Here is a 26376-nt window from a genome sequence, read left to right on the forward strand (position 1 = left end):
GCAATTGCAACCGCTGCCCAGCGCCCTCCCACCACTACGAAAACACACAATAATACACAAAACTAAAATTAGACTTGCAAAAACAAAGAGCCCTCTGTTACAACAACCCGGGGAAGGAAAGAAAAAAGGGGGAGAGGAGAAAAAAAGGGGGGGAAAAGACATAGGAAAAAAAAGGGGAGAGAAATAAGAACGCAGCATCACTGTACGCGTCCCACGGCTAACAAGGCACTCGAAAATAGACCGGTACATGGAACTAATGGTAACAGGAGGAATGAATGCGCAGTAAACAGTGACGGCAGGAATACCAGAAGGCCCATGCTAGCAAACACACCCCAGGGGGCCACACACCGACACCGCGTCTCGAAAAAAGAAGGGATACATAAGAGCCTTAGAACCAAAAAGAATGAGGGGAAAACACAACACAACAGACCCCCCCCCACCCCCACCCCGCACATCCCACCCTGCACCCCTGCAGAAGGCTATGGCCTACCCCCCGGCAGCGTGCCTGTCGCCCTAATCAGAACCCGAAATATAGAAGAGATAAGTAAGAAAGAACCACAAAGACAAAAAGAAGCGAAAACAGGGAAGGAACAACGGGAGAGGAGCCATATTATCAAAACCCCATCAGCTCCCTCCCCCCCGTCCGAAAATACTCAGAGCCCACGGGAAGATAGTAAGCACAAGGATAAACTCCAGGAACATGAAGGAGAATCGAACATAGTCATACAATCACAAACGGATCATCCAACCATACCGAAAGATAATAGTCCACCGAGGCAAGTTCATCTCATCCCTGTCCTTGTTTATCACAAGCTGTAGTCGTCCAACACACAAGGAACCAAATCATGCGAAACAGGAGGTGAATAACAGGGAGTCCGATCGGCAAGCCACACAAGCCATATCGAGTGCGACCCGGATGAACAGGAAGGGACGGCAACCACATCAGGCAAAGCAGGCACAGTTCCGGCGACAATATGAGGAAAGCTGATCCGGCGGAGCAATCACAGGATCTTCGTTCGGCCATTCGAGGCAAAAAAGGAAAGGGAGATCCAACGAGGACGGTTCGGACGGGACCCGGCCGGCGGACCCCCGGCACAGGGGGGAGCTCAGGATGAAGGCGGGCAGCAGAGATCCGTACACCCACTCAGACGGCGGCCGCCGGGCCCACGACCTCCAGGAAAGTTCCAGCAGCAGACAACAGAGATGAAGCCGCACCAACCAAGGGGGGCCCAGCAGGCCCGGCAAAATGATCCTCCTCCAGGTCAATGATAGGTGCGGCCATGGGAGCGCCCCAGGAGCGCAAGGCGGCGAGGATGTCGCCAAGCGTAGGATCACCTTTACGGTATTCAGCAAACGTGCCATGCGGCGGACCAGCATCGCCAGTCTCGGCCAGGCCGAGAGACATGGGGCCGGCCGCCATCTTAGAAGCCCGGCGGGGCCGCGGCAAACTCCGACCCCCGTCCGGGCATCAGCGGGGCAAACAGGATACAGTCGACCACCAGCAGAGGCACCACCAGAGCAGGAAGGGGGGCCACCAGAAGAAGGCGAGTCGCCGGCTCCCCACACGCCACCGGCTCCGTTCTCCGAGTCCGGGCGGAGGGACTCAAAATGGCCGGACCGGAGAACAAAGGGGAGACGAGCCACATATACGGTCAACCCCGTCCATGGAAGGCAGCGCCCCAACACCAGGCCGCAGGAGCGCCGGACCAGGCCTGGATAGCCGTTACCGGTCTAATTGCACATCGGCCTCTCCGACCGAGCCCACACCGCCACCAAGTGCCGGCCACAGCGCTCCGTCCCGCCCGGGCGCCGCCAAGGAGTGTCAGGCCCGCTCGCTCCGGAGGCCCCGAAGCAGACAAGGGCGCAGCTCAGGATCCGCGGCACCCAGGAACAAACGGATCAAACGGTAAGTGCCTGTGAAATGTCGTAGTTCCATAGTCTATCAAAGAATACTTCCCGGGGCAGGATAAAACACAGGATAGACGTTCCAGACAGGAAAGCGAACGGAGCCGAGCTAAAACGCGGCCATCTCGGACGCGAGCTTGGCTCCTCCCCCCTGCATGCCTTGTTGACAGCAAAGCCTGTCTATTTTTTAAGAGGAGGCGTGACGAGTGTTACCCACAAAGGGCAAACACCCACTGCGGTAGCAGTCAGTCGGTCTTCCTCTGGGACTTGGCTTTATCAGCTCCAGGCGAGTTTTATCATCTGCGAAATGTGAAGTGCACTGGCAGCAGGGAAGACTGTCTCTGTCAGAATCTCGGGCGATAATCTAGATGAAGGACCTCTCTCGACAAGTGGTCAAGTGACAGTCCTTGTATCCTAAATCTTATCAGAGATTGAAATTTCTGTCTTACGTTTAGGAATGTCTGACATAGATCTAAAAGGCAAAAGGACGTCTATTCAGACTAAATTGTCTTGGTTATGTCTGTATGTGTTTTTATTTAACTTTGATATGGTGAACAGTAAACATGAGACCCAGACGAATGTAACCTTAGATGTTGTATCTGTCATTAATCAAAGAACATGATGATATCACAGTTCCTAGAAAGATAAGATCTGGCGACATCTGCGCCTAATGGTAGAGGTGACAATGATTCTGTATAAATCTGGGAATGCGGGAGGTCCATTGTCTAAAATAAGGACGATGGCAGCCTCCATAAGCTAAGAGGGAGGCATCATGTCGGGAAACTGTGAACATATGTTAACTGACAAGATTTCTAAGAGACTCCTCTGATTGAACATGCTGTCTAGAAGTTCCCTTTTTCTTTATTTTTATAATGACTTAATTTGGATCACATGAAGCTGAGGCAATCATTCAGCTGTTTTAAAATGCTTTTGACGTGAGTTACTCTGCCCCAAACCCCATCCTCTATGTAGATGCACACATGACAGCTGGTCTGTCTGATATGATCTTGAAACGTGATCAAATATGCCTGCACTGCTAATCGTTCAGTTACTGGCCTGAGACCTGGCAATCGGAACCAAGGTTTAAGAGTCAAATCTATCTCAAGGCTGGTCCTTATACAGCCTTGATGGTCTCTTCCTGGTCATATTGGCATGTGACCAACTCCTGTTAACATCTAATCTACTCCATATCTCTGAAGTAGGATCCTTGCTGGTGGCTGCATTGCTGCTATGTTGCCCCTTTGTCAGATCTGGCACTCTCATTCAGACCATACTTCTGAACTAGCAGAAACTTGCCTTAGTGGGCTTATTGGTTGAGGGGGGTGAATACCCATCTCAAATAACAACTACCATCTTTTTCATGGTGAACCCCCACGAAAGTCACAAAATTAACCTGTGTTTAACCCTCTGGTTGCATGGCACAAAGCAGTCAGGCTTAACTTAATAATAATAATAAAAAAAACATTTGTAAAGCGCCTGGTTACACTAGAGAAACAGTGCGTCCCCGCGCTGTGGATGCAGTCCACAAGGACTCCTGAACACAGACCCACAGAGAGGGAAGGGGACAGGAAGGACAAGGACCCCTCAATTCTTGTCTTTAGGGAACAAGTGGGTCTTAAGTTTAAGCCGGAACAGCGTTTCCGAAGGTTCCATTCGAAGTTCAATGGGGAGTTCGTTCCATTGTTTGCTGGCTAAATACCTAAAAGAACGACCCCCCATCCGCGCTTTATGGATACGGGGTGCCAAAAATTGCATGCTACCCATAGATCTCAAAAGGCGTTTGGGACGGTATATAGTCAGCATCTTTTGGAGGTAGACAGGGCCTTTGCCCTGTGCAATACGATGGGTCATGCACATGGTTTTAAACCGAATACGTTCCCGAATGGGGAGCCAGTGCAAGGTCTGTAAAGCATGTTTCCCAGACGACTTCCTAGGCAGGTTCAAGACAAGCCTGGCAGCCGCATTTTGGACACATTGGAGTTGGTTCAGGCCTTTTTTACTTAGGCCACATAGCAGAGAGTTCCCATAGTCAAGATGAGAAGTAACCATGGCATGCACTAATGTTTTCCTCGCTGTGATGGGTAGTAGGTCTAGGATTTTACGTAGAACCTTTAGTATGCCATAGCATTTACCCGCCACATTTCCAATGTGTTGGGAATATGAGAGGTTATTGTCCAAGAGAACCCCCAAGTTCTTCACCGTATCAGAAGGAATAGGTGTAGGACCCAGGTCAGAGGGCCATCAGGCCGACGTTCAGATCGAAGGAGAAGAACTAATCACTAAAAGTTCTGTTTTATTCCCGTTGAGGCGAAGGCAATAGGTCTTCATCCAGCCGGCGAGTGCCACAAGACAAGCGGAGAAATTATCTGCAGTCTCCACTGGGTTATGAGATTGGGTGTCATCGGCATATGACACGATATTCACCCCATAGGATTCCACCATCCTAGCAAGGGGTTCCCTATACAGATTAAACAATGTTGGGCTCAGTATAGAACCCTGAGGGACCCCTTGTCTAAGGGAACGAGGTATGGATTTAAAAGGGGGGCAGTGTGCTTGAAATTTCCTGTCCGCCAGAAAAGAGTCCATCCATTCGTAGGCTGACCTGGCTACCCCAACCTCGCTCAGGCGGGCAAGGAGCTTGGAGTGCGACACGGTGTCAAAAGCCGCACTCAAGTCCAACAGTACCAGGGCGGCTGTCTGTCCCTCATCCACTTTCTGACGGAGCAATTCTTTGGAAAAAGAAGGGCAGTTTCCGTAGAATGTTTCGCCCTAAAACCAGATTGGGAGAGATGTAGAAGGTGATTATCCTCCACAAATTGTACCAGCTGGTTGTTGACCAATTTCTCCACCACTTTGGCACAGAACGGCAGGAGGGAGATAGGGCGGAGATTATCCAGCTGAGATGTACTCTGGTTAGCTTTCTTTTTGATAGGAACCACCTGGGCTAATTTCCATTCCTCTGGCACATGACTCTTGAAAAGATAGGGTAGCCAAATTACCTATGTGGTTACTCATGAGGTGCATATGACTCCTGAGAATCCTAGGAGGGGCAACATCCATAGGGGATCCTGATTGGATACCCGTAATTAATTTTATCAATTCCTCCCTCGGAGGAACCTTGAACTCAATGAGACATGTATTCTTAGTGAGCCTCTGACAAGTATCCGGGACAGGAATGTCATCGGCCGGACTCTTCTGAAAGGACATATAAATCTTCTCCACTTTGTTCACGAAGTGGTCAGCAATGGATTCGCATATCTCGGTGGAAAAGAGGTCTTTGGTCACTGTCCTCGCGAGTGACATTAACTCCTTATAAATCACGAAAATCTCTTTGGAGGAATTTTCGGATGATTCAATCCTCTCTTTAATAAATTTCCTTTTTACCTTCTTAATCAGACTATGGTACTCCCTTAAGCTGTTCCTGTATAACTCTTTACGGGCAGTATCATAGTCTTTGCGCCAAAAGCGATCCAGATCTTTACATTTAGCTTTGGCTGCACGCAGTTCCTCATTGTACCATGGGGCTGACCTAGTCCCCCGTACTGGGGCCTTTTGGGTCCATGGTGCATGGGTCCATGTTGCCACCTTATCTAATGCCTTAGATACCCATTCCTCATACTCCTTCCGTGCTTCCTTAAGAATCTCACTAAGGCGGGGGTTTCCTGATTTAATGCACGTTCGAATGCCTCATGCCTCATGACTGAATTTTTTCCAATTCCTGCGTTTTAGTAAAATCGGTCTCTTAGATTTTTCCCCTCTGGGTGTGCCTGTTACTACGAACGGTATAAGATGATGATCCGACCACAGAATCCTGATGGGAGGGAGCACCTTAATATCTTCCAAATTAGAAAAAATGGGATCGAGGAGATGTCCCGCTTGATGCGTTAGCATCCCACCAGAGAGTCTAAACGTCAGGGCCTTCTGGGAGGCAATTACTGATTGTGCCTCTATACAGTTTCCATCCTCAAAATGTAGGTTCAAATCACCCAATATGAGGAATTTACTATAACGTAAGGCCGGTTGAGTCACTGTTTCCAGTAGGCTCTCAACAAATTGTGTGGACCCCCCTGGGGGGCGATATATAAGATAGCCCATAATCGTACACTCAGGGGACACTTTGATAGAGAACAGGCCTGCTTCACTGTTGCTAATTTTCACTGGCTCAAGGGAGCAAACCAACTCAATTTTATGCACCATAGCAATGCCACCCCCTCTTTGTACCCCCCTGTCGATTGTTAACAGACCGTAAGCCGGTGGGAGGGCCTCCAAAATCTCCGGAGCTGAAGCCTCATCCAGCCAGGTCTCCGTTAAAAACAGCAGATCCGGCTGATAGTCAGTTAGAACATCTGAATGTCCAGACTATGTTTTTTGAATGAGCAACAGTTCACCAAAAACATGGCGAGTTGATCGACCATCCTCACGTTCTCCAAGGCAATTACCGGGTTAAAATGGCATACCCTGCACTCTTGGAACATAATTTCCGGCCGCATACTGTGTTTACAGGCGGCACTCGGGGAAGGGCGAAGAAGTATAAGTTGGTCGCGCGAATATCGCGAACCTTTTACCGTCTCACTAAGAATAGGAGCAGGGGTTCTGGCCCCTGGCCGCGTCCAGTTGCGGACGGGCGCAGACGGGCTTGCCTTGTGCGCGACTTCGGCCGCTGTCCTGTCCTCATTATGTAGGGGTAGGCCAGGAACAACTAGAGCGCTAACCCGAGCGATGAGGAAGCAGGAAGTGGTGGGTTCCTCACCCTCCGCACAAACGCCCACAATGGACGCGGCGGACCGGGGCGGGACAAGGAAACAGGTAAGAAATCACGAATCGGTAAACAAACGAACAAACAGTAGTCTACAATTTTAAAAATGATAAGAGATTTTAAAAGCAATGCAGATTCAAAAAAATATCCAGCAGGATCCGGGCCAGAGGCAATGTGTAAAATATTTATGCAGCACACAAACAGTATTAGAATGAAAACGCACCACAACAAAAATCCCACCCCATGATATAAAAATAGAGCACATTTTAATAAAAGAAATGAGACAAGAATGCCAAAAATCCAGTCAGTTGAAGAGATGCAGTTTTAAAGATTTAGGCAAGTATAGCGCCTGAAAGTACGAAGCACCACTCGCGGTTATCTGGTCGTGCTAGACTGGGAGATGTTCAGGCCGACTGCGATGGAGCATGGGCCGAATACAAGAACCACATTAGTCCCGCTAAAAAAGTTACCTTCTCACAGTTTGGCCCGAATAGTCCAGTTCGAGGTGGAGGATGCTCCAAGGAGCAAGGCGAGTGTTGCGGATAGTCGTGACTGTAACGTGAAGCGCAGGCCTGGCATCAGGGATGGTCGTTAATGTAGTGCCAGGTCCTGTCAGGCGTTGCAGATGGTCATTCCTGGAGCTATGTGGGTGTCTATGTTGTAATGTGAAGTGCACTTCTGGCATTGCCGGTTATCGCACGAAGTCGCTGTAGCACAAAGTGTGGGTTCATCAAAGCTTCTTGTTGGCCAACGTCACGGGCCGCAAGATCTTCGTGCGAAAGGACCGTTTGCAATCGCAAAGAGCCAAAAACATCAGCATTTCTCTCTTTGGTTTCAGAGGAGTGCACTCTGCTGCCAGCCAAGGGCCCAGGACTGGGGAGGAGGTAATTCTTGGGATCAGGGATTCACTCTAGCAGAGGTGGGAAGAATTCAGGAAGGGCCAGTTGTAGGTCCAGTGGCAGCAGTTCAGCAGAGCAGTTGTGGGAGGCCTTTGGAGCTTGTTGTGTCCCTGTAGCTCAGAACAGGAGGTGAGCCAGCTGACCCTTGGAGTCTGAGAGGAAGGAAGGAGGGCAGGTCCAGTTTTCCTTCTCAGAGAGTAGGGCAGGTCTCAAGTGGCAGGGTAGTCCTTCCTCTGTAGTATCCGCAGGTCCAATAGTAGACAGAAGAGTTGATGTGAGGGTCCAGTAGTTCTATCTGGTGCCAGCTTTGAAAGTTTTAGACTCCCCCCCCCCCCCCACATCTTGTTCTGGAATTTGCATCCTTCCCCTGCCCAGGCTTTAAGGGGTCGGGGTGACAATAGGCTGGTGTCGCGTTCTTTGTGAGTATGCTGGAGGCAGCTCCTTTGAACTGTCATTGGGGCAGGGAACAGCTCCGCCCCAACTAAACTCACAGGGTGTCCCATCCTGTCCACACCTAGTCCTCGTTTGTCTCAGTGTCTGGTAGGAATAGACAAAGGCCAACTGCCGAATACACACATTTATGTGACACAGGATAGAGGCTACAGGCACTAAATGGTTAGCACAAAAAATGCAAACTGTATAATAGTGACATTTATAAAATTGTGACTTAAAATACGACTTCACCTTCAAAGAGGGCTATATATTACAGTTCATTTGACTATAAAAGTGAAAATCCTACTTGTTCCCAATCAAAAGTTATCACTTATTAAATGTAATAAGTTAACCAATGGTATCCACTGGTAGAGGTAGGCCTTGTAGTAGTGAAACACAAATGTAAGAGTTTTTTACTATCAGGACATGTAAAACTCAACAGTCCATATCCAACTTTGTAAATATACTGCATCTTGCCCTTTGGGCTTTTCAGCTCTTATCCTAGCAGTGACTTGTATGTATTGAAAAGGGAGGTTTAGATGTAGCAAAAGGGTTATTTTTCTAGGCCGAATTAGCAGTTTAAAACTTCACTCAGACTGCAATGCCAGGCCTGAGACTTGTTTGAAGGGCTATTTAAGTGAGTGGCCCAATAAGTGCTGCAGGCACACTAGTAACATTTTATTTACAGGCCCTGGGTACATATAGTACTACTTTACTAGGGACTTCTAAGTAAATTAAATTAGCTAATTAGGTGTAAGCCAATTTTACCATGTTCAGAGGAGAGAGCAGTAGCACTTTAGCTCTGGTTAGCAGTGGAAAAGTACAAAACCCAATAAAACGAATTTCATCAAACAGGAGGGGCGAAGGCAAAAGGTTTGGGGGTTAGATCACACAAAAGGCGGACAGGTCTAACAATGCAGAAAAATACACATTATTTTGTTTGCAACGCAAATCAGGCAAGTATAGTCTAAGTTAAAGCATGTGTTGCTAAAAGTGTACAGTAAATGATATCTTTGAACATTTTATTTCAAACTACTTCATTGATAATGACATTCTATTGCTTTTTGTCCACATGAAAACTAAACACACAAACAGAAGTTCAGAACTAGATACCATTCAAAGTTTTCAGGTCTATGGAATCTTTATAATTTGAGAGGGAGACAATGTCACTGGCAAATTAATTAATATTCGCCACTTGGGTAAACTAAAAGAGGTCAAACAACTTGGCCTTTCAATAAATCCTTTAAATGAATCCTGTCGCACTTGCCAGCGGATGTCAACATTTTCTATGTCAGTGAAGCACATTAGGAATCCAGTTGGGGAAGGATGTGTGTTTTTTTTTTAAACCTTTATTGTACAGGGAAGGCTCACAAATACGGGCCTACAACCCAGCGGGCCGGCCACCACAGATAAGGAGCATAATCAAAGATACAGAAACGCATACAGAATATCACAACAAATCATACCGGAAATCAGGGCTAAAAGCCATATAGCAACCAGCAGAGACAGGATACGAGAAGGTTGATTTTCTAATATATAGAAACGGGTACAACAGGATAATAAACAGGTAGGAAGTCTCGGAGGGCCGTGGTGGGCCGCGAACAGCCATGGTAAAAGATACAGGATAACTCAATAATGACAAATACCTATCGGTAAGGGCAGAATATGAGTCGCACCAGAAAAACAGTGGCAACTGCCGTCCAACGCCACCCACCACAATAAGAACATAGCACATCAAACAGAGTCGAAAAAGGCTTATCAAATAAAGCCCTCCGTCACACAACCCAGGGAATAAGGAAACCCCCCCCCACGAGAGGGGGGGAGGAAGGGAGGAAAAAGAGGAAAAAGGGACAAAAAGCGAAAGGAAGAACGCCACCTCAAGCATGTGCCCCATGGCAAACGAGGCCGGAAACCACAAATCGGTATACAGAACCGGTGGTAACCAGAGCAAAATTAAATAGTGAGCCAAAGTCACAGTAAGACCCGAAGGCCAGCGCATCAGGAACAACCCACCCAGGGGGACACATGCCGAGACCGCGTCCCGAAAAAGAGGACACACAAGAGCCATAGAACCAAAAAATAAGAAAAAGGGAGGGGAAAAACCCCCCCAAAGAAAGGACAGACCTCCCCCCCCCCCCCACCCCGCAAGCCCACCCTGCACCCCTGCAGAAGGCTATGGCCCACCCCCCAGCAGCGTGCCTGTCGCCCTAATCAGAACCCGAAATATAGAAGAGCTGAAGCAAGATAGAACCATAAAGACAAAAAAGGGGGGGAAAAGAAGGAATAAGGGAGAGAGGAACACGGGAGAGGGCCATATAACAGAATCAACGGCTCCCACCCTCCCGTCCGAAACATCAGCGTCCACGGGAAGACGAAGAATTGAAGAATACTGAACAGGAATACGACAAAAGTCCGACATGGTCATACCGTACTAATCGATCATCCAACCACTGCAAGACAACAGTCCACAAAGGCAAGAGCGTCTCATCCCTGTCCTTTTCTTTCCAAATCCATAGCAGTCCGCCTCACGAAGAACCAGACCACAAGGAACAGGAGGCAGAGAACAGGGAGGTCAAACTTCAAACCGCATAAGACGTTTCGTGCACCACTCGAATGATCCGGAGCAGTCAGAAACCATTGTACACAAGGCAGGCACAGTTCCGAAGATGATCTGAGGAAAGTCGACCCAGTGGAGTCAGCACAGGATCCATGATCGGCCATTTGAGGAGATGAAGAACAGGAAGAACCACCAAGGCCGGCCCGGACAGGACCCGGCCCACCGACCCACAGCACAGGAGAGGGCACATCACGATGGAGGGCAGCGGAACTCCGCACATCAGCAGAAACGGCAGCCACCGGGTCCATAATTTCCAGGATAGAACCAGCCGCACCTAGCAGCGACATAGCCGCACACGCCAGGGGGGGCTCAAACGGCACAGCGAAACGAGCCTCCTCCAGGTTAACAGCGGGTGCGGCCACAGGAGTATCCCAGGAGCGCAGGGCGGCGAGGATGTCCTTAAGTGTAGGAACACCTTCACAGTATCCGGTTTCTGTGCCACATCGTGGACCACCGCTGCCCATCTCGGCCCGGCTGAGATATACAGGGTCGGCCGCCATCTTGGAAGCCCGGCGGGGTCGCAGCGATCCCGACCCCCGACCGGGCCACAGCAAGGCAAACGGAACTCAGTCGACCACCAGCAGAGGCACGTCCAGGGCAGGAAGGGGGGCCACCAGAAGAAGGATCGCCGGCCCCCCAATGCCGCCGGCCCCGTTCTCCGAGTCCGGGCGGAGGCACTCAAAATGGCCGGACCGGAGAACAAAGGGGGGGGACCAGCCACAATTACGGTCAGTCCCGTCAACAGAAGGCAGCGCCTCCACCCCAGGCCGCGGGACCGCCTGATCAAACCAGAAAGCCGCGACCGCCCTCTCTGCACAACCGCCTCGTCGGCCGAGTCCACTGCGCCATCAAGGGCCGGCCATAGCGTAGTGCCCCATCCGGGCGCCGCCAGGGAGATTCAGGCCAGTCCGCTCCGGAGGTCCCGAAGCGAGCGAAGGCACAGTTCCGGAACCACGGCACCCAGAGACAACCGGGACAGCCGGTAAGTGTCTGTAAATCGCCGTAGATCCACAGCGTAGCAGAAATTGTCTTCCCGGGGCAGGATAAAGGCAGGATTTATGTTTCGAACTGGAAAGTTGACGGAGCCGAGCTAAAGCGCGGCCATCTCGGACGCGAGCTTGGCTCCTCCCCCCAAGGATGTGTGTTTTAATGTAGTTGAGCAGTAAGAAGCTATTATGAAGAGAGAGAAGGCAAATACATAGCAGGTCCTCACCCACCTCAAAATCTGTATTTGGTGGTGTGCCCCCACTAGTACTGTAGCCCACCCCACCTTCTTGTACAGCGCTCTGTTGTTGTAGAGCTTGGTCTGCTATCTCCCAGCACAGGTGCATGCACACACTAAACTTCTGTTTCATTGTAATGTGCAGATTATAAATGAACATTCTAGCTCTGTGCCCCAGTTAGAGCTCGGTTGCTGCAAAATTCACCCACTGTCTGATTTAACTAAAGTTCCAGTTGGGCTTGTTTACATGACCGTTTTCTTTAGAAAAAGCCTAATTTTCTAATTGTCATGCTTTTTTTTCAGATTGCTGTTGTTGCAGTCATGTGCAAACCTCACAGATGTCCCCACATTACGTTTACAGGAAATATATGTGTGTGAGTATTCCTAATGTGCCACACGTAGCCTTTGTTAAATAAATAAAAAAAAAAGTCTGGTTTTAAATGTGAGATTCCTTCAATTAGCTCATGACTCGCACTTCACTTCTCCTTTAATGCCACCTCAAGAACCTCTCCTTACTTCCCAACTACGTAACTCATTGATAACAGGCACCTAAAATCTATACTCTTCTTCATGCATCGGCACCGTCACGTTCAAAGACTAAGGTTGAAGAAGCTTGGGAAGCAGATTTGAGTATCTCATGGTCTATTGTGATGTAGGACAAGATATGGAGGAAATTACCGAAATCCTCCAGGGCTGTAAATACGATTCAGACTCTGTTCTTTATTTACAATCGCCTCTTACTCTCACCACTCACTCTCAGTAAAAGATACTCCGGCATTCCAGATACGTGCTGGACTTGCTCCACACCTTGCACAGATTTGAAACATATGCTTTTCGAGTGTGTACTGGTTCATGCGTTCTGGACTAAGGTGTGGTCTCAAATTAATACCATCTTCTCCTCTACGCACCCTTTTCACATATCTCACATCTTCTTAGGCAGTCTCTACCCTATATGGGATCACTACACCCTCAGCATAAAAAGAATTGACCTGCTTCTTGCAGTAGCTTTTCAACGGGTTACCAAAACGTGGAAGGATTTCACTAAACTCTCCTATCAGGCATGGTGGTACGCTATATGTTATAACCGTAGGTTAGACACAACGTTTGTGTACCCACTCGCTTTGGCCCCAAAACGAAAGCAGCTGTGGGATCCAGTCACATCATTTTTTGACATTAATGCTCGTCGTTCCCTGTCTCAAACTCAATTTCAACAAGAAGTTGCTAAACCTCCATGAGTTCCTTAGTTACCGTATCTATTTTCTTAGCATAAGTTTTCACCATTATTACGTTTACCAGGTATCTTTAATTTTTATGTAATTTAATTTTGCTGGTTATGAATGCATTTCATTTTCCTTTTCAGTGCTTCTGTTTCACTATTTATTGTATCATTATCCTTGTGCTTATTTATCCTTACTCTGTACGTCTTCGATTTTATGATTATAAATAAAATCTTTCTGAACTGAAAAAAAATGTGAGATTCATGTGTATATTTGAAAAGCCCTCTTCACCCAAGCAGTAAAGCACACCACTGTCAGGTGCTGTTGCATTGGTGTATCTGGGTGACCTAATATCACTGATTTCACCAGCTCAGGTCTAACATTGTGAAACAGGATAAAAACTTCCCTGGCGACTAATCCAGATGTGTCCTCCAAAGCCAGTAGGCGGCAGTGTAGAAAAGTTAGCAGAACGTTTACGGTGCCTCTTGATTGTGCACTTTTTGTAGTATAGTTCAAAATACATAGTGTTGGGTTTAAATCTGCAAGAGTGACAGAAACAACATTTGTAGGCACAGAAGAAATATTCATTGTCAGACTATGATTGACAGTCATCAGGATCTTTTTGAACACACAATGCTCATGCTGTGCTCAGGTACAGTTGTTATATCCTTTATGCTTGCACTGGTTTATCCTTATGCTTGCACTGGTTATATAAGTATCCCTATGTTGCATCTTTCAGTTGCCTAGCACAGTAGAATGTTACTCTCGTGGAAGCTCCAGTGAAACAGTTGATCTCTGGATGCTGATGCTTTGTGAGGCTCCTTGGTGCTGTACTCTCCTACTGTAATAAATCTACCTTTTAGCCTTACTATTGGACTGGATTGCCTTTATTAAAGGACACAACATAAATTGGCGACAAGCTGGCGGAGTCAGAGAGAGTCAGAGCTGCGAGATAATATATGTGGGAGACCATCTGCTAACGTGAATAACAAGCAGTATGCTCCATGATGTGCTCCCCTGTCACCCGTTTAGTATGTGCACAAACTCTGATGAAGAACAATAATCCAAAAACACATGTACGCCCCTCCCCCCCCCCCCCATCAAAACAGCCTAGCTCTTTTGATGGGGGCATCTCAACCACATGCATCACTCGAATAAGAAGAGGTTTGTCTATCAAAACATGACATAAACAGAAGTACTTCTGTTGGGTGGCATCCCCAAAATATTTCTCCATTTGTTTGACCGTAAAAGCTGCACAAACTGTAGACCAATGGGACAAATTTGAAGTTTGGGGTTCAACACATTCTACACACTTAGTATTTATGAAAACATGTCACCAGTTGATCATGCATCACCACATATTATTCCTAGACATAGAATTGACAAGAATTTGAATTGTGGAGTGACTGGAATACCCCAATGTACATAAACCCATCAGAAAAAAGTACCCATCACCCAACTTATCAGGTCTTTCTGAAGTGAGCGCTTCTGAAACACACTCTGCCACATATGCCCTTTATTGGTGGACATCCTCTCTCCCACATATATCCAGTTCGGGTGGCCTCTTTGAGTAGCAGTCATAGTTGCTGAGCCACTATGTTCTCTTACTACTTCAAGGGCTATTTTCTCCATCAGGCTTAAGGAAATGACCCAGAGAAATCAGGCCAGTGGCAGAATATATTTACGAGATTTACTTTTCTTTACAAATAGGAGGTTTCCATTCAAGACTCTAGAGTCCCCATAAAGATTAAAAAAACATGTCAATACTTTTCTGCCAAGATTTAAAAAACTGCTCCTCAAATTTAACTTCATTAAAATACTCGGAATGTGATGTAACGCTAGCAAACTTGACATGTTTTTGGAAAAATCTTAACTTCTGATGCAAGTTTTCCCAAAGTTACATGGAAATTTAATTGCAGCAGCCATTGTGAAATGATTCTACATGCCCTAGCGTGGGCCATGCAACTGTTGTATTTGTTTTTTATTTTCTCATTCTTGGCAAGAACAGTATCTCACACCATCCTCAACAGAAACCATCTTTCTGTAATAACAGTGGTGCAAAAACCCACAAGAGACACGTCTCTTGCTTGTCTGTTGCCCCTCCCCAAGATTCTAGCACCAATTTCGCGAAGAGTTTATATTTACCAGTAGTTCAGTGCTTTAATGAATCAATCAAAGAGTGAACAAATAGAGCAAGTATATTTAATAGAGAGTAAATTATGAAATTAAGCAATAATTATTTGCGTGCAGTCTCATTACAGATGCTTCCTGAATTAGCTCACATAAAGGTTACAGAAGAGAGAGGCAATCTATCACTGCAAATCAGTCTGTGTTCGACCTTTCGCAAGCTTGCTATTGTAGATAATTTGGAGTTTATAGCAGAGAGCGTAGAGATCATGGCAGACTCCTCCTTCTAGTCCACCTAACACCTTCAGCCAAGAACTAGAAACAATAGGCTTCTTTCAGGGTAAATAGACCTCAGGGAGACTGCTAGCCACCGTCCTGATACCCTCACCTAGAAGTTCGCAAAACAAGGACCTAATGATAGTGTGACCCATAAGCCACTAAAAGGATTCTTGGCTTAGACTGAAGAGACACCTTCCACCTTTCTCTGTAGTCACTGGCCTGTTCAAACATAGGATTACACTTGGGACAGAGTATCCCTAAACCTTCAAGTGGTAAGACCGACATTCAGTCTGCATGCATTTTGACCCTCTAGAAGAGGTGACTAATGAACCCTAAAATTATACCTGGGATCAGAGGGCTGAAAGAAAGCCAGAGGAGAAAACAGACTCACCCGAGCCTTGCATACAGAAGAGAAGTTACCTGCTGTGTATGAACATTGATTTTTATGCATAACTTTAATTCGGCACAGCCAGGGCCATTTCTTCATATACCCTACACATGGTTCTAAAGCAATACAATTTTATACCAAATTCCCACTTCAGTGGCAAATAGAATCTTGGCACATTCCAGGTCAGTCAATTAGGTAATGGATGAGTCTTGCCTTTTCCTGCTCCGACATCACAAGAGGTGGTATGCACACCGTGTTCATCAAAATATAATCCATCTTTTTATCAACTTTAACGTGTTGCGTGCGGAACCGGGCCGTGCTATGCCCAGAGTGCACCAAGAATACTACAATGCTGTGGGGAGCGCATTTCGCGCTCCACTCCCGGTCGCACAGCGTTTTGGATACTTGATCCTTCAACTTTTTCAACAATTGACCATGCTTTACAAATTAATCTGCTGTTGTAGTCCACAGTTTATTTACATTTTCTTTTCCAACCATCTTCGTCAAATCCACATATATCGTAAAATGCATTTCATTCAGCTTCACATAATCCCATGTGCCCATCCGAGCCTCTTTAAGAAAATGATCACAAAATGCATGAAATAGTTCAAAGCAGCCATTCATTTATTTCGTCCCAATGCATTTCGGGCATACTTTCAGCCCTTCGTCAGGGGTGGCTGTAAATCAATAGTAAAAGTTACATTGTTACCATTTTAACAGTTTGTTTACATTATTGCAAATATACGTAATGAATCTATGTTAAAATACTATCCCTATTTAAATTCTTAAACATTTATGCTAACCTGGCACAAACAAGTCCTAAACTACCCGTGTGTAACAACCGCCCCTTCACCAAACAAACTCTGTTGTGCTCTCTGACGAAGGGCTGAAAGTATGCCCGAAATGCATTGGGACGAAATAAATGAATGGCTGCTTTGAACTATTTCGTGCATTTTGTGATAATTTTCTTAAAGAGGCTCGGATGGGCACATGGGATTATGTGAAGCTGAATGAAATGCATTTTACGACATATGTGGATTTGACGAAGATGGTTGGAAAAGAAAATGTAAATAAACTGTTGACTACAACAGCAGATTCATTTGTAAAGCATTGTCAATTGTTGAAAAAGTTGAAGGATCAAGTATCCAAAACGCTGTGCGACCGGGAGTGGAGCGCGAAATGCGCTCCCCACAGCATTGTAGTTTTCCTGTTCCGAGCCATCATGTCTAGCAGGACGCTATCAGCCCTTGCGCAATCTGATATTCTTCAAGCAAAGATAGAATCCAGAGAGTGAGTAGGAATATAGGAGATAGATCGAAATTACTAAAAAAAAAAGCGGGGCATTGTGATTTTGCATCAAAACAATTACAGACTTCTCAATGCCAGACCTGTTCTCAAAGTTTAAGCGTTACAGAGCAGAGGTCAGCTACGTAAAAGAGGCTGTGAGACCCTAAGGAAAAGATTGTTCTAAGCATTATCATTAGCCCTAGTTGTATTTAAAGCGCACCGTAGTCTTCACTGAGGTTTATTCCTTTCGAGCACTGGTTTAACTGGTTTAGACCCTATTAATGTACTCTGTGGACACTAGTGAAGCAACCAGAAGCCAGCTGCTAGGTAGATTATTTATTACCATTGCAGACCCGCCTACAGAGCGTTGGAAAAATTGATTTTAACAATCTGCAAAAACAAAGAGAAACATAACCGTCAGGAAGCCAGACAGTGGCAGTTTCTAAAGGAAGACTTATTACTAATACTACTACCAACATTACAACACAGACTTAATGCAGTCTTGCGTTATGAGGTGGTTGGTACATTGGAACATTTCCTACATCGTCAAACAGATCGCAAAACACAAATCAAAGTATACTGTGTAGACCTTAGACCTATTGAAGTAAGTATACCTCTATAACATATCACAGGCATTACATTGGGAATCAGTACATCGCAAGGAACATAGATCAAAGGCAAGTGTATGTACTAACATTTGAAAAAAATACATGTTCTTCACCTTATCCTAGGAAAAAAAAATATTTATGTATCTCACACAGTGGTGGGTCACACTGTGTCGTTATAGTTAGGTCAGTTTCCATAGGAAGAATGTTTTTTTGTTTCGCCAATACATTGGCTCTACACAAAACCGTCTCAAAAAAGTTCAACCAACTAAGCTCCTTGCTAGAAAGTTTCTCGCCTTTCCGTTAAGCGGAAACAAAAGGGGGTCGGGGGTGTTCTCCAAACATTGGTTGAAGGTGAAGTAGGAGTGTCTTCCCTTTTCGTAATAAATCCTAGTCACATGCTGATTTTTACAGCTTAATACAGATAGAAAACATTTATTTTCTTATCTTTTTAAATGTGGAGAAAAACGGAAAATAGGTTGCTTTTTAGGAAATTCTAAATACTGTCTGACCTGCCTGCCAAGCCAATAGCTGTATGGATTGATAGGTAAGAGGGTTAAAAAAGAAAGGAATTTTAGTATTGAGGATTTACCAGCAGGAGATATGCACAAGGTTGATACAGAAATGTGCATATTTTAATATAAGTGCATTGATTTATCTTGTGCGGGTGTTCACAGAATTGAAACTTTGCAGGTATTCAAGCATGAGTGCATATGTATTGGTTCACTCTGCTGAACGAAACGCATTGGCTGAGACTCTTGTTTGTTGGAATAAAGAAAAAATGTTCACTAAAAGAAGTCGACTACTTGTTAATTAAACAAAGGACCAGGGTAGTGCACCACTCCATCATTTCACAGATTCCAGTTTTATCTGCCTAGCAGTTTGCATCTCTCAACGGCAGGTGCAGGAGAAGTCTGCACACCAATTGTGACTATATTATAGATTTTTTACAACGGGAACGCAGCAAAGAGGTGCGGCCAGTGGAGTCCACTGTTGATTCTTGCCCCTCACAGATGGTTAAATAAATGTGTAAATATACTAATTTCTGCTTCATTTTTCCTTAAAACCCAAAATAAATATGGATAAATGCAGATGGAAATGTTATAAAAGAAAAAAAACTAAAACCGGAAGCCCTACTTATAACTCACCCCTAAAGGTTCATAGTGCAAGGTGAATTCTATTTAAAATGATGATATTTACTTACGTTTGCCCTGTCCTGGCCTCTCTGAAAGTAGTTTTTCTCTGTTGCCTATCCTATCGCTCCCATTGACTAACACTGGGTTACCTTATCACATTGATCAAGTGATAACTTTAGATTGGGAGCAGATATAGATCACGTGTTTACACTCAAATGATTTATTGAAACACACGTTATTGGTAAAATCGGATTTTAAGTCACAATTCTGAAAATGCCACTTCTAGAAAGTTGGAACTTTCTTGTCCTAATAATATTTAATAAATGAGAGCAACCCTTCAGGTCACGAACACTGGGTTTATAAACCTAGACAAAAAAGAAGGTATTACCCCTCAGTGAATATCTATACTATCACTTATACTCACACTCTCCCAACTCACTCAACATAGTGTTTGCGAATGAATCATAAGAACACTGTGAAACAACTAAATGAATGTCAAACAATATATTATGTGTTTATTACAAAAAAAGCTCTGTTGACAATATTTATATAAGTATCCTACAACAAAAGCAGCAACATAAATAAACTTTACAATCACAAGAAAGAGTTTAAAATAGGCCCAAATCATTAGCTATTGAGTTAATACATATCCACTGTTTTGGTCACCGTACAACCATTAATTAATTTCTCTTGAAACATTATTCAGTGCATGTAGATTATGCAGATTAATCTATGTCAACCCATTTTGGTGGAATACGACTTTTTTGGATTCACCTTCTTCAGGACTTTCACATATATATTCTTCCCTCAGAAGTATTTTTTAATCCTACATTTTGAGTCATGACTAAAAACAAAGAAAAAAAAATTGTATTTCAAAACCAACAATTGGGACAATCCCATAATTCTCATTAAAAGCAAATGACACCAAAAGACACGTAATAAAATATTTAACAAATCTAAAATATTACCCACAATTTACATTCATCTATACATCTCACTCTCAAACACACTCCTGTTATAATATTTAACCCTTTTCAATAAATTGGACTGTGTTTGTAGATTCATGTTCTAACCACACTGACATATTCCTGTTTCAAGGTTTGATAATTAATACCCCCTCCACTGGATTTAGAGGGGGTTCATATAGGGAGAAAACCCACAGATTTCTAATCCAAATGATATATTTAATTTCGTAAAGGAAAATAAGAAGATGATGTTAACTCCACAAATGTGCTTATGGGTTGACATACCTTAGGTTCTTGTCCTAGTCATTTGTGCCTTCTGCCAATGTCCTGGGTCACGTAACTGAATGGCTCTCCTGTTGGGGTTTGTGTATTCCTCCTAGACAGTGACACAAAGGGGAGGGACCAGGAGTGAGCAGGATGAGTCGTCATGTTAAGATGGCTGGGGCAGAGCTGTACCCTGCCTTAAATACACTTCAAAGGGCTTGCCTCCAGCACACACAGATCGAGGGACCTGACACCAGCCTTTTATCACCGCGGACAATCTGGAGGTTTGACAGGGGAAGAACTTACCTGAACCAAGTGTAGGGGTAGGACAGGATGTCCCCCACACACAAAGGGTGGCTCCATATATAAATACCTCCAGAGCCACTAATCAGTACACTTCTGGCCTGTGGACATTACACAAGAACTGCCTTGTTCCACAGAGGACTACCCTGCTGCTTAAGGCCTGCCCTGGTCTCTGAAAAGGAAGACTGAACTCATTGCCTTCATTCTAGGCTAACCTATGTGACCTCAAGGTTCAGTTGGCTGACCTCCTGTTCTGAGCTGCAAGGACACAGCACGCTCCAGGTGCCTCTCTGCAACTGCCCTGGTGACCCTCTGCACTGGACCTGTATGAGTCCTTCTGGCCTCTGCTAGAGTGAGTCTTGAATCCCCAAGAGGTGCCTCCTCAGGTCCTGGACCCTAGGCTGGCATCAGAATGCACTCCTCTTGACGAAAATGAGAAATCCGAAAGTTTTTGGCTCTTCTCATGAGTAAATGGACCCCTTCACACTGAGACTCTGCCACCAACGTTAAACTTCGGTGAACCCTTTGCTCTACAGTGACTGCCTGCAATAACCGGCAACGCGAGATCAGCAGTTCACGTTACAGCAAAGGCAGCCCACGGTGACCGCCAACACGAAGCTCCAGCAAAGACCATCCGAGTCTCCAAACCAGATAATGGCACTTCAGCATTGAATGTCCGCTATGCCAGGCCTGCTCGTCCCCTTAGGGACTCCTCCAACTCAAACTGGGCTCTTTGCGCTGTAATTTAAGAATGTAATTACAGTGGGGCTAACCTGGCCCCTCTATCTGGCTGGTACTCCATCGCGGTCTGAACTTCTTACTTTTCCCTGGTCTATCACTACCTGATGACAGCGAGAGGATATGATTTTTGTCTTTTTGGTCTCAAATTATTTATTACAATTTTCTCTCTTTTTCTAAATTGTTTTGGGATTTTTCTTGTATTGTTTGTGCATTTTTACTGTTTGTGTGTTGCATAAATATTCTACATATTGCCTCTAAGTTAAGCCTCATTGCTTTTGTGCCAACCTACCAGAGAGGTAAGCACAGGTTAATTTAGTGACTTTTGTTTTTTACCCTGACAAGTATTCTGGTTGTTGCTCAAGTAGGGTTTTCACTCTCCTCAACCAATATCACAATGTATTACAATAAAGAAAGTATTTTTTTTTCACTACAAAAACCAAATCCAGGGAAGGTGGAACATATTAAATATCTGCCAAATTTCATGTGGATTTGAGAAATAGTCATTAGCAATATGAACAAGTTTGTGACCCACTCCCCTTTTAAAAGTGCCCCCCCTTGACGAATCTGCACAAATTAAATATTATAAAGAGCAAGCTAACAATCTGCCAACTTTTATGTAAACTAGCCAAACGGTTCTTGACACCTGTCAAGATATTTCTAAACGTAATATCTTCATGCGCAGCTCCTATTTTAAATGCAAATTTTTCCAAAGCTACTGAATGGATTTACATCAAACCACCAAAAGCCCATTTCTTGAGTAAAGTTCCATCTTTGTGGCAGGTTTGTTGTAAATCTATTTATCAAATCAATTAAAATGGGAAATCACGCTTTTGGGACCACAACTTTATTGTAGCCTCCCCAATTCATGCATCTGTGCAAAATGTACCGAGATTGACCCAAAGGGATTAACTTTTTTTTTTTAAAGATTTGTGCAGATGCGTCAAACAGTGCCAAATTATCAAGGGAAAAAACGTCAAAAAAGGTACGTCAGTCCAATTGGAACGGAGAATTAGACTTTCCTTCATGATCAAATGGATCCAGATCAAACGTGAATCCAGATTGCTTTTGATTGTCCACAACAGCTGTGCCCCCCTCTTGCCTGAACCACTGCAAAAAACATTCAGCATCTCCATTACTTCTTATAGTGGTTCAGGGACACTTCCTTCTGGGAGCCATAAAATCTGTCCCTTTCCCTGAGACAAGGCAGGTCTCCCAGTCCCATTACTTCTGGGTGACAAAGAAGGGATCTAATCTGTTTCTCATTCTAGATCTGCAACCCCTCAATAGTTTCTGCACAGATCATTTCCCCACATTGTGCAGGCAGCTGTGGCATCCTTCCTTTCATTCAAAAGTCAAAGTTTCAGCCCCATTTGCAGGGAGCTTTGCTTTCTTACTGTGCATGGTGGCAATGTGTTCCTTTTTCTTGCTGGATCTTCAAGTGCATGGGCTACTACTACTTGGTGGCGACTGCACATGCCCTTTGATGCATAGCTGACAGAGGCTTCACCAGTGCACACTCGGTAGTGCTCCACCTCTAAACAGGGTGGAAGAGCTGTCAGTTTGGTAAGGCAGGAGCCCTGCCAATTGGATGCGACTACATTCATGGAGGAGCTCTAGCTCTGCCAAACTCTAAATGACCTCCCCAAGTGCTTACTACAGTTCTGAGTACTGAAATTTGCCACAGGTACATAATTTGTGTACACTATTGGCAATATTGCATTAGGTGGATCCGAAAACCTGCTGCAGCATTACTACTGGACGCCACAGAGGCCTTCAGCTCTATAGAGTGGTCCTATTTGTTCCCTGTTTGAGGCTTTCCCCCCTTTTTATATTGATTCCATTCACATCCTGTGCTCTAGCCATACAGTGTGTATTAAGTTAAACAGGTCTTTCTCTGATCCCATACAGATGAGGCAGGGAACAACCAGGGATGCTCCCAATCCCCTCTTTTTTGTACTTTTGCTGGAACCTCTTGCCTCCAAACAGTGGCTGCACTACTCCCACTGTGCTTTACAATTCCCATCACAGCCAATACTAATTTCCTTATATGCGGACAGTATAATTCTGTATAGCTGCGATCTTCAGCCAAACCTTGTGGGCATTTTTTAGGGAGACCACAAGATGCGGAAGTGGGGACACCCGTAAACTGGTCCAAGCCGGTGATATTCCTTTTGACAGCACGCTAAATTTCACATCCGACTCAGTCCTCAGTTAAATACTTAAGAATATAGATCTGTAGGGACAAAGAAACCATAATAAGAGAGAAGTATGGGAAGGCGAATTGGAGGAGAAAAGAGAATACTGGGTCAGGCTTGCATTATACATGGCCAGCCGCATCGCTCTGTATAAAATTATAATCCTTCGCCTGACGCTGTTTTATCTTTATAAATATTCCCATCCCTCTTACTAGAGCTTCCTTTTGAATCTTGCGATCTTTGTTGATATGGTGGGACTGGGGAAACAAACAGCCAAGCTTAAAATGTGGTATAATCACTCCGCCATATGAGCTGGGTGGATTCGCAGCTCCAGATATGGAGCTCTATTACTTCTGTGCCCAAGCACATTATGCCTTTTACTACCTACCCACAGCCATGCATGGCACACCTCGCTGTAGAAAAGAATATTGCAGCACCGACTACGTTGAACATGATAATTTGTCAAGCCCCACATAAGTTCACATCTGAGATACATACCACAAATTGTACTGTAATCGCTCGGCATGCATTGCATTTTTCTTTATCATCGTTTAAGGGCCGCGTCCAAGTCATTTGTGCCTCTTCCCACAGGAACCTTCGCCTCTCCTTTCTTTTGAAACCGTGATTAAGACCACCTCACCAAGGAGGCTTGTAGCCTTATATGTGCAGTTACTGCCTCAGAATGCTCCCATTTGTGTGGCAAGGTCTAAAGTAAAATGGAGAACTATGTTGCATACTGCATACCGGATAAAAGACTGGCAATTTTGTTGCACTCAAACATAATTATTGGCACTAAGTAGCATTCTCCGCGTGATACACTTCATAAACGTACTTGCTTTATTTCACACTTCTCTTGGCCTGTACAGAAAGAGCCTTAACCCCCCCCCCCCCCCCCGCCACCCCATCACAAGATCCAGAATGGGTGATTTATACACTTAGCATGCAGTTGTTCTCGCCCAAATGACTACTCAAACCATGTATGTGTGCAATACCTTTCAGATATGATCGGTTGATCTATACATGTTCTAAGGTAGCGCTTTTGGACTGGGTGGTGGGAATGGAGAAAGTACACAGGAAGCTGAATTCTCTGGCTCTTGTATTAACTAAGAGACTTGTATCTAAATATTGAGACAGAGGTAGAGCTTTGACAAAGGAAATGTGGCTTTCCGATCTAGTGTATGGCACTGAGCAGCTAGAAACGTCTGCGTAAGAACCTTTGACAGAGTACTCATTAAGAATGAGGTCAGAGGACCATTCCCTAGCCTCGGCATTTCAGACCGACTCCCTCAGCAGCCACGCGAGATGATACCACATTCTAAAAACTGCACCTATGTCATTAATGCATGTGCTGCATGTTTCTCTTGGTGAAACATGTACAGCTCTGTTGCAGAGTATCACCAAACCATTGAGGAGGGGGTGGGACACTGTGTCGCTGAGGCTTCAATGAGGAAAGCCATGACTGGGCTGTTACCGACAATGTATGCAATGATAATATCATGTATTGAGCTAGAACACTGAGATATGTTTGGTTATTCAATTTGTTGGCAATAAAATCGAATACAAAAATTAATGACTTGCTACTGTTACAGCTCATTGGGGAAGATACGCTATTTTATTAATGCAGTAGGAGCATTCAGTTACATCTTCATTAAAAAAAAAAATTACTTCTGTGTCAATTTGCTAATTTGCTCTTGGTACCCATGAAGAAGTGATTGTAATTCTAGTCATGTTACTCTAGAGCCTGCCACCATGAGTAGCGTTGACTTTGTCCTTCGTAAACGCAAATGCATTTGGCCTTTTCTTTGTCTCCGCTGATTTCTAATAGACTTCACAATCTTATTGCATTCTGACAAAAGGGAATAAATAAAAATGCTCAAAGCTTCTGTTTCTTCTGTATTTCTAGTGCATGAGTTTCTAGCCTCTAAACACAAGTGTTTTTGTGTCTCATTGTAGATACTGTCCCGGTGGTCCAGATTCCGATTTCGAATATTCAACGCAGTCATACACTGGATATGAGGTACAGCAGTGCTTAAGAGGACATAGATTCTGCCTTCTTTGTGGGAAACGAAGCAAGTCAGGGAGCACGTTAGTTTATTTGTTGATACCACATGGAAACAATTCTTCATGATGTGTGCTCACTTTTTACATTGGTTTTAGAGGACACAAACTGAATATTTTTAAGAGAACATCCTTGAAGAAAGTTGGCTGTCTATAACAAAAATACCATGGCCTCTGTGAAGATTGGTGTTACGCAGAGAGCTGTCGGGTACTCAGGAGAACTGGCCCATGGTGTAATCAGTCTGTAAGAAATTTGGACCATAAAGCATTACTACTGACTATGTACATACATTTTATTCAAATATATTGTTGGTACATTTTTGTTATGTAGATTTCTCGCATAAAATCAGCCATCCTAGACCGTCATTGGGCACGCCTATTTTAGAGGCTCACTCGTGGAATAGAGCAAAAAGAACAATTGATGGACGGAATGCTGAACAATGTCAAACATTCACCCCCAATACAGAGATCTGGGCATAAATTCATTGTTTTTTTGCTCCCCATGCCATGCCATTCCAGTTCAGACCCCGCCATATGTAAATCAGTCTTGACCCTGCTCCCCATGGATTTAACCCAGATCTATTGACTGGGGTGAATGGTGGATTTGTTTTGCGTTCGGTCCATCATTTGTGTGTCTTTCGCTGCACGTGTGTAATGGAGGCTAATAAAGCTACTGTCTTTCAGGCTGAGATGAAAGAGGTAACAGGGCATGGTGGGAGCCACAATATATGCTATACCGAAAAGGTACATCTTTGTAATTGCAGCATTGGCCAGTTTGCACATGTTCCCTAAGAGCTGAGAAGTACCCAAGGGGCATTGATACTCAATAGTCCTTTTCCTACTACACACCAAGAAACCTTGTGCCTAGCCTGCCTTGAAGGCTTGCAACAGGAATTAGACTGCAATCTAGTGAGAACTGAGTAAACGATAACTCGAAGGCACATAATATTAAAGATCTGAAAAGATCCCGCGAGATTTGA

The 26376-nt window shown here is 44.8% G+C and overlaps 1 protein-coding gene across 1 annotated transcript in view; it reads left to right on the forward strand.

Annotated features, from left to right (window-relative positions):
• Positions 1–26376, forward strand: part of ELP3 (elongator acetyltransferase complex subunit 3) — a 731849-nt gene that overhangs the window by 43106 nt on the left and 662367 nt on the right. The window contains exons 4-5 of the mRNA XM_078649905.1: positions 12135–12205; positions 25292–25355. Coding sequence (XP_078506031.1) covers positions 12135–12205; positions 25292–25355 — 135 coding nt within the window. The remainder of the gene's footprint in view (positions 1–12134; positions 12206–25291; positions 25356–26376) is intronic.

The sequence above is a fragment of the Lissotriton helveticus genome, chromosome 6 (assembly GCF_964261635.1).
Source record: "Lissotriton helveticus chromosome 6, aLisHel1.1, whole genome shotgun sequence".
NCBI lineage: Eukaryota > Metazoa > Chordata > Amphibia > Caudata > Salamandridae > Lissotriton > Lissotriton helveticus.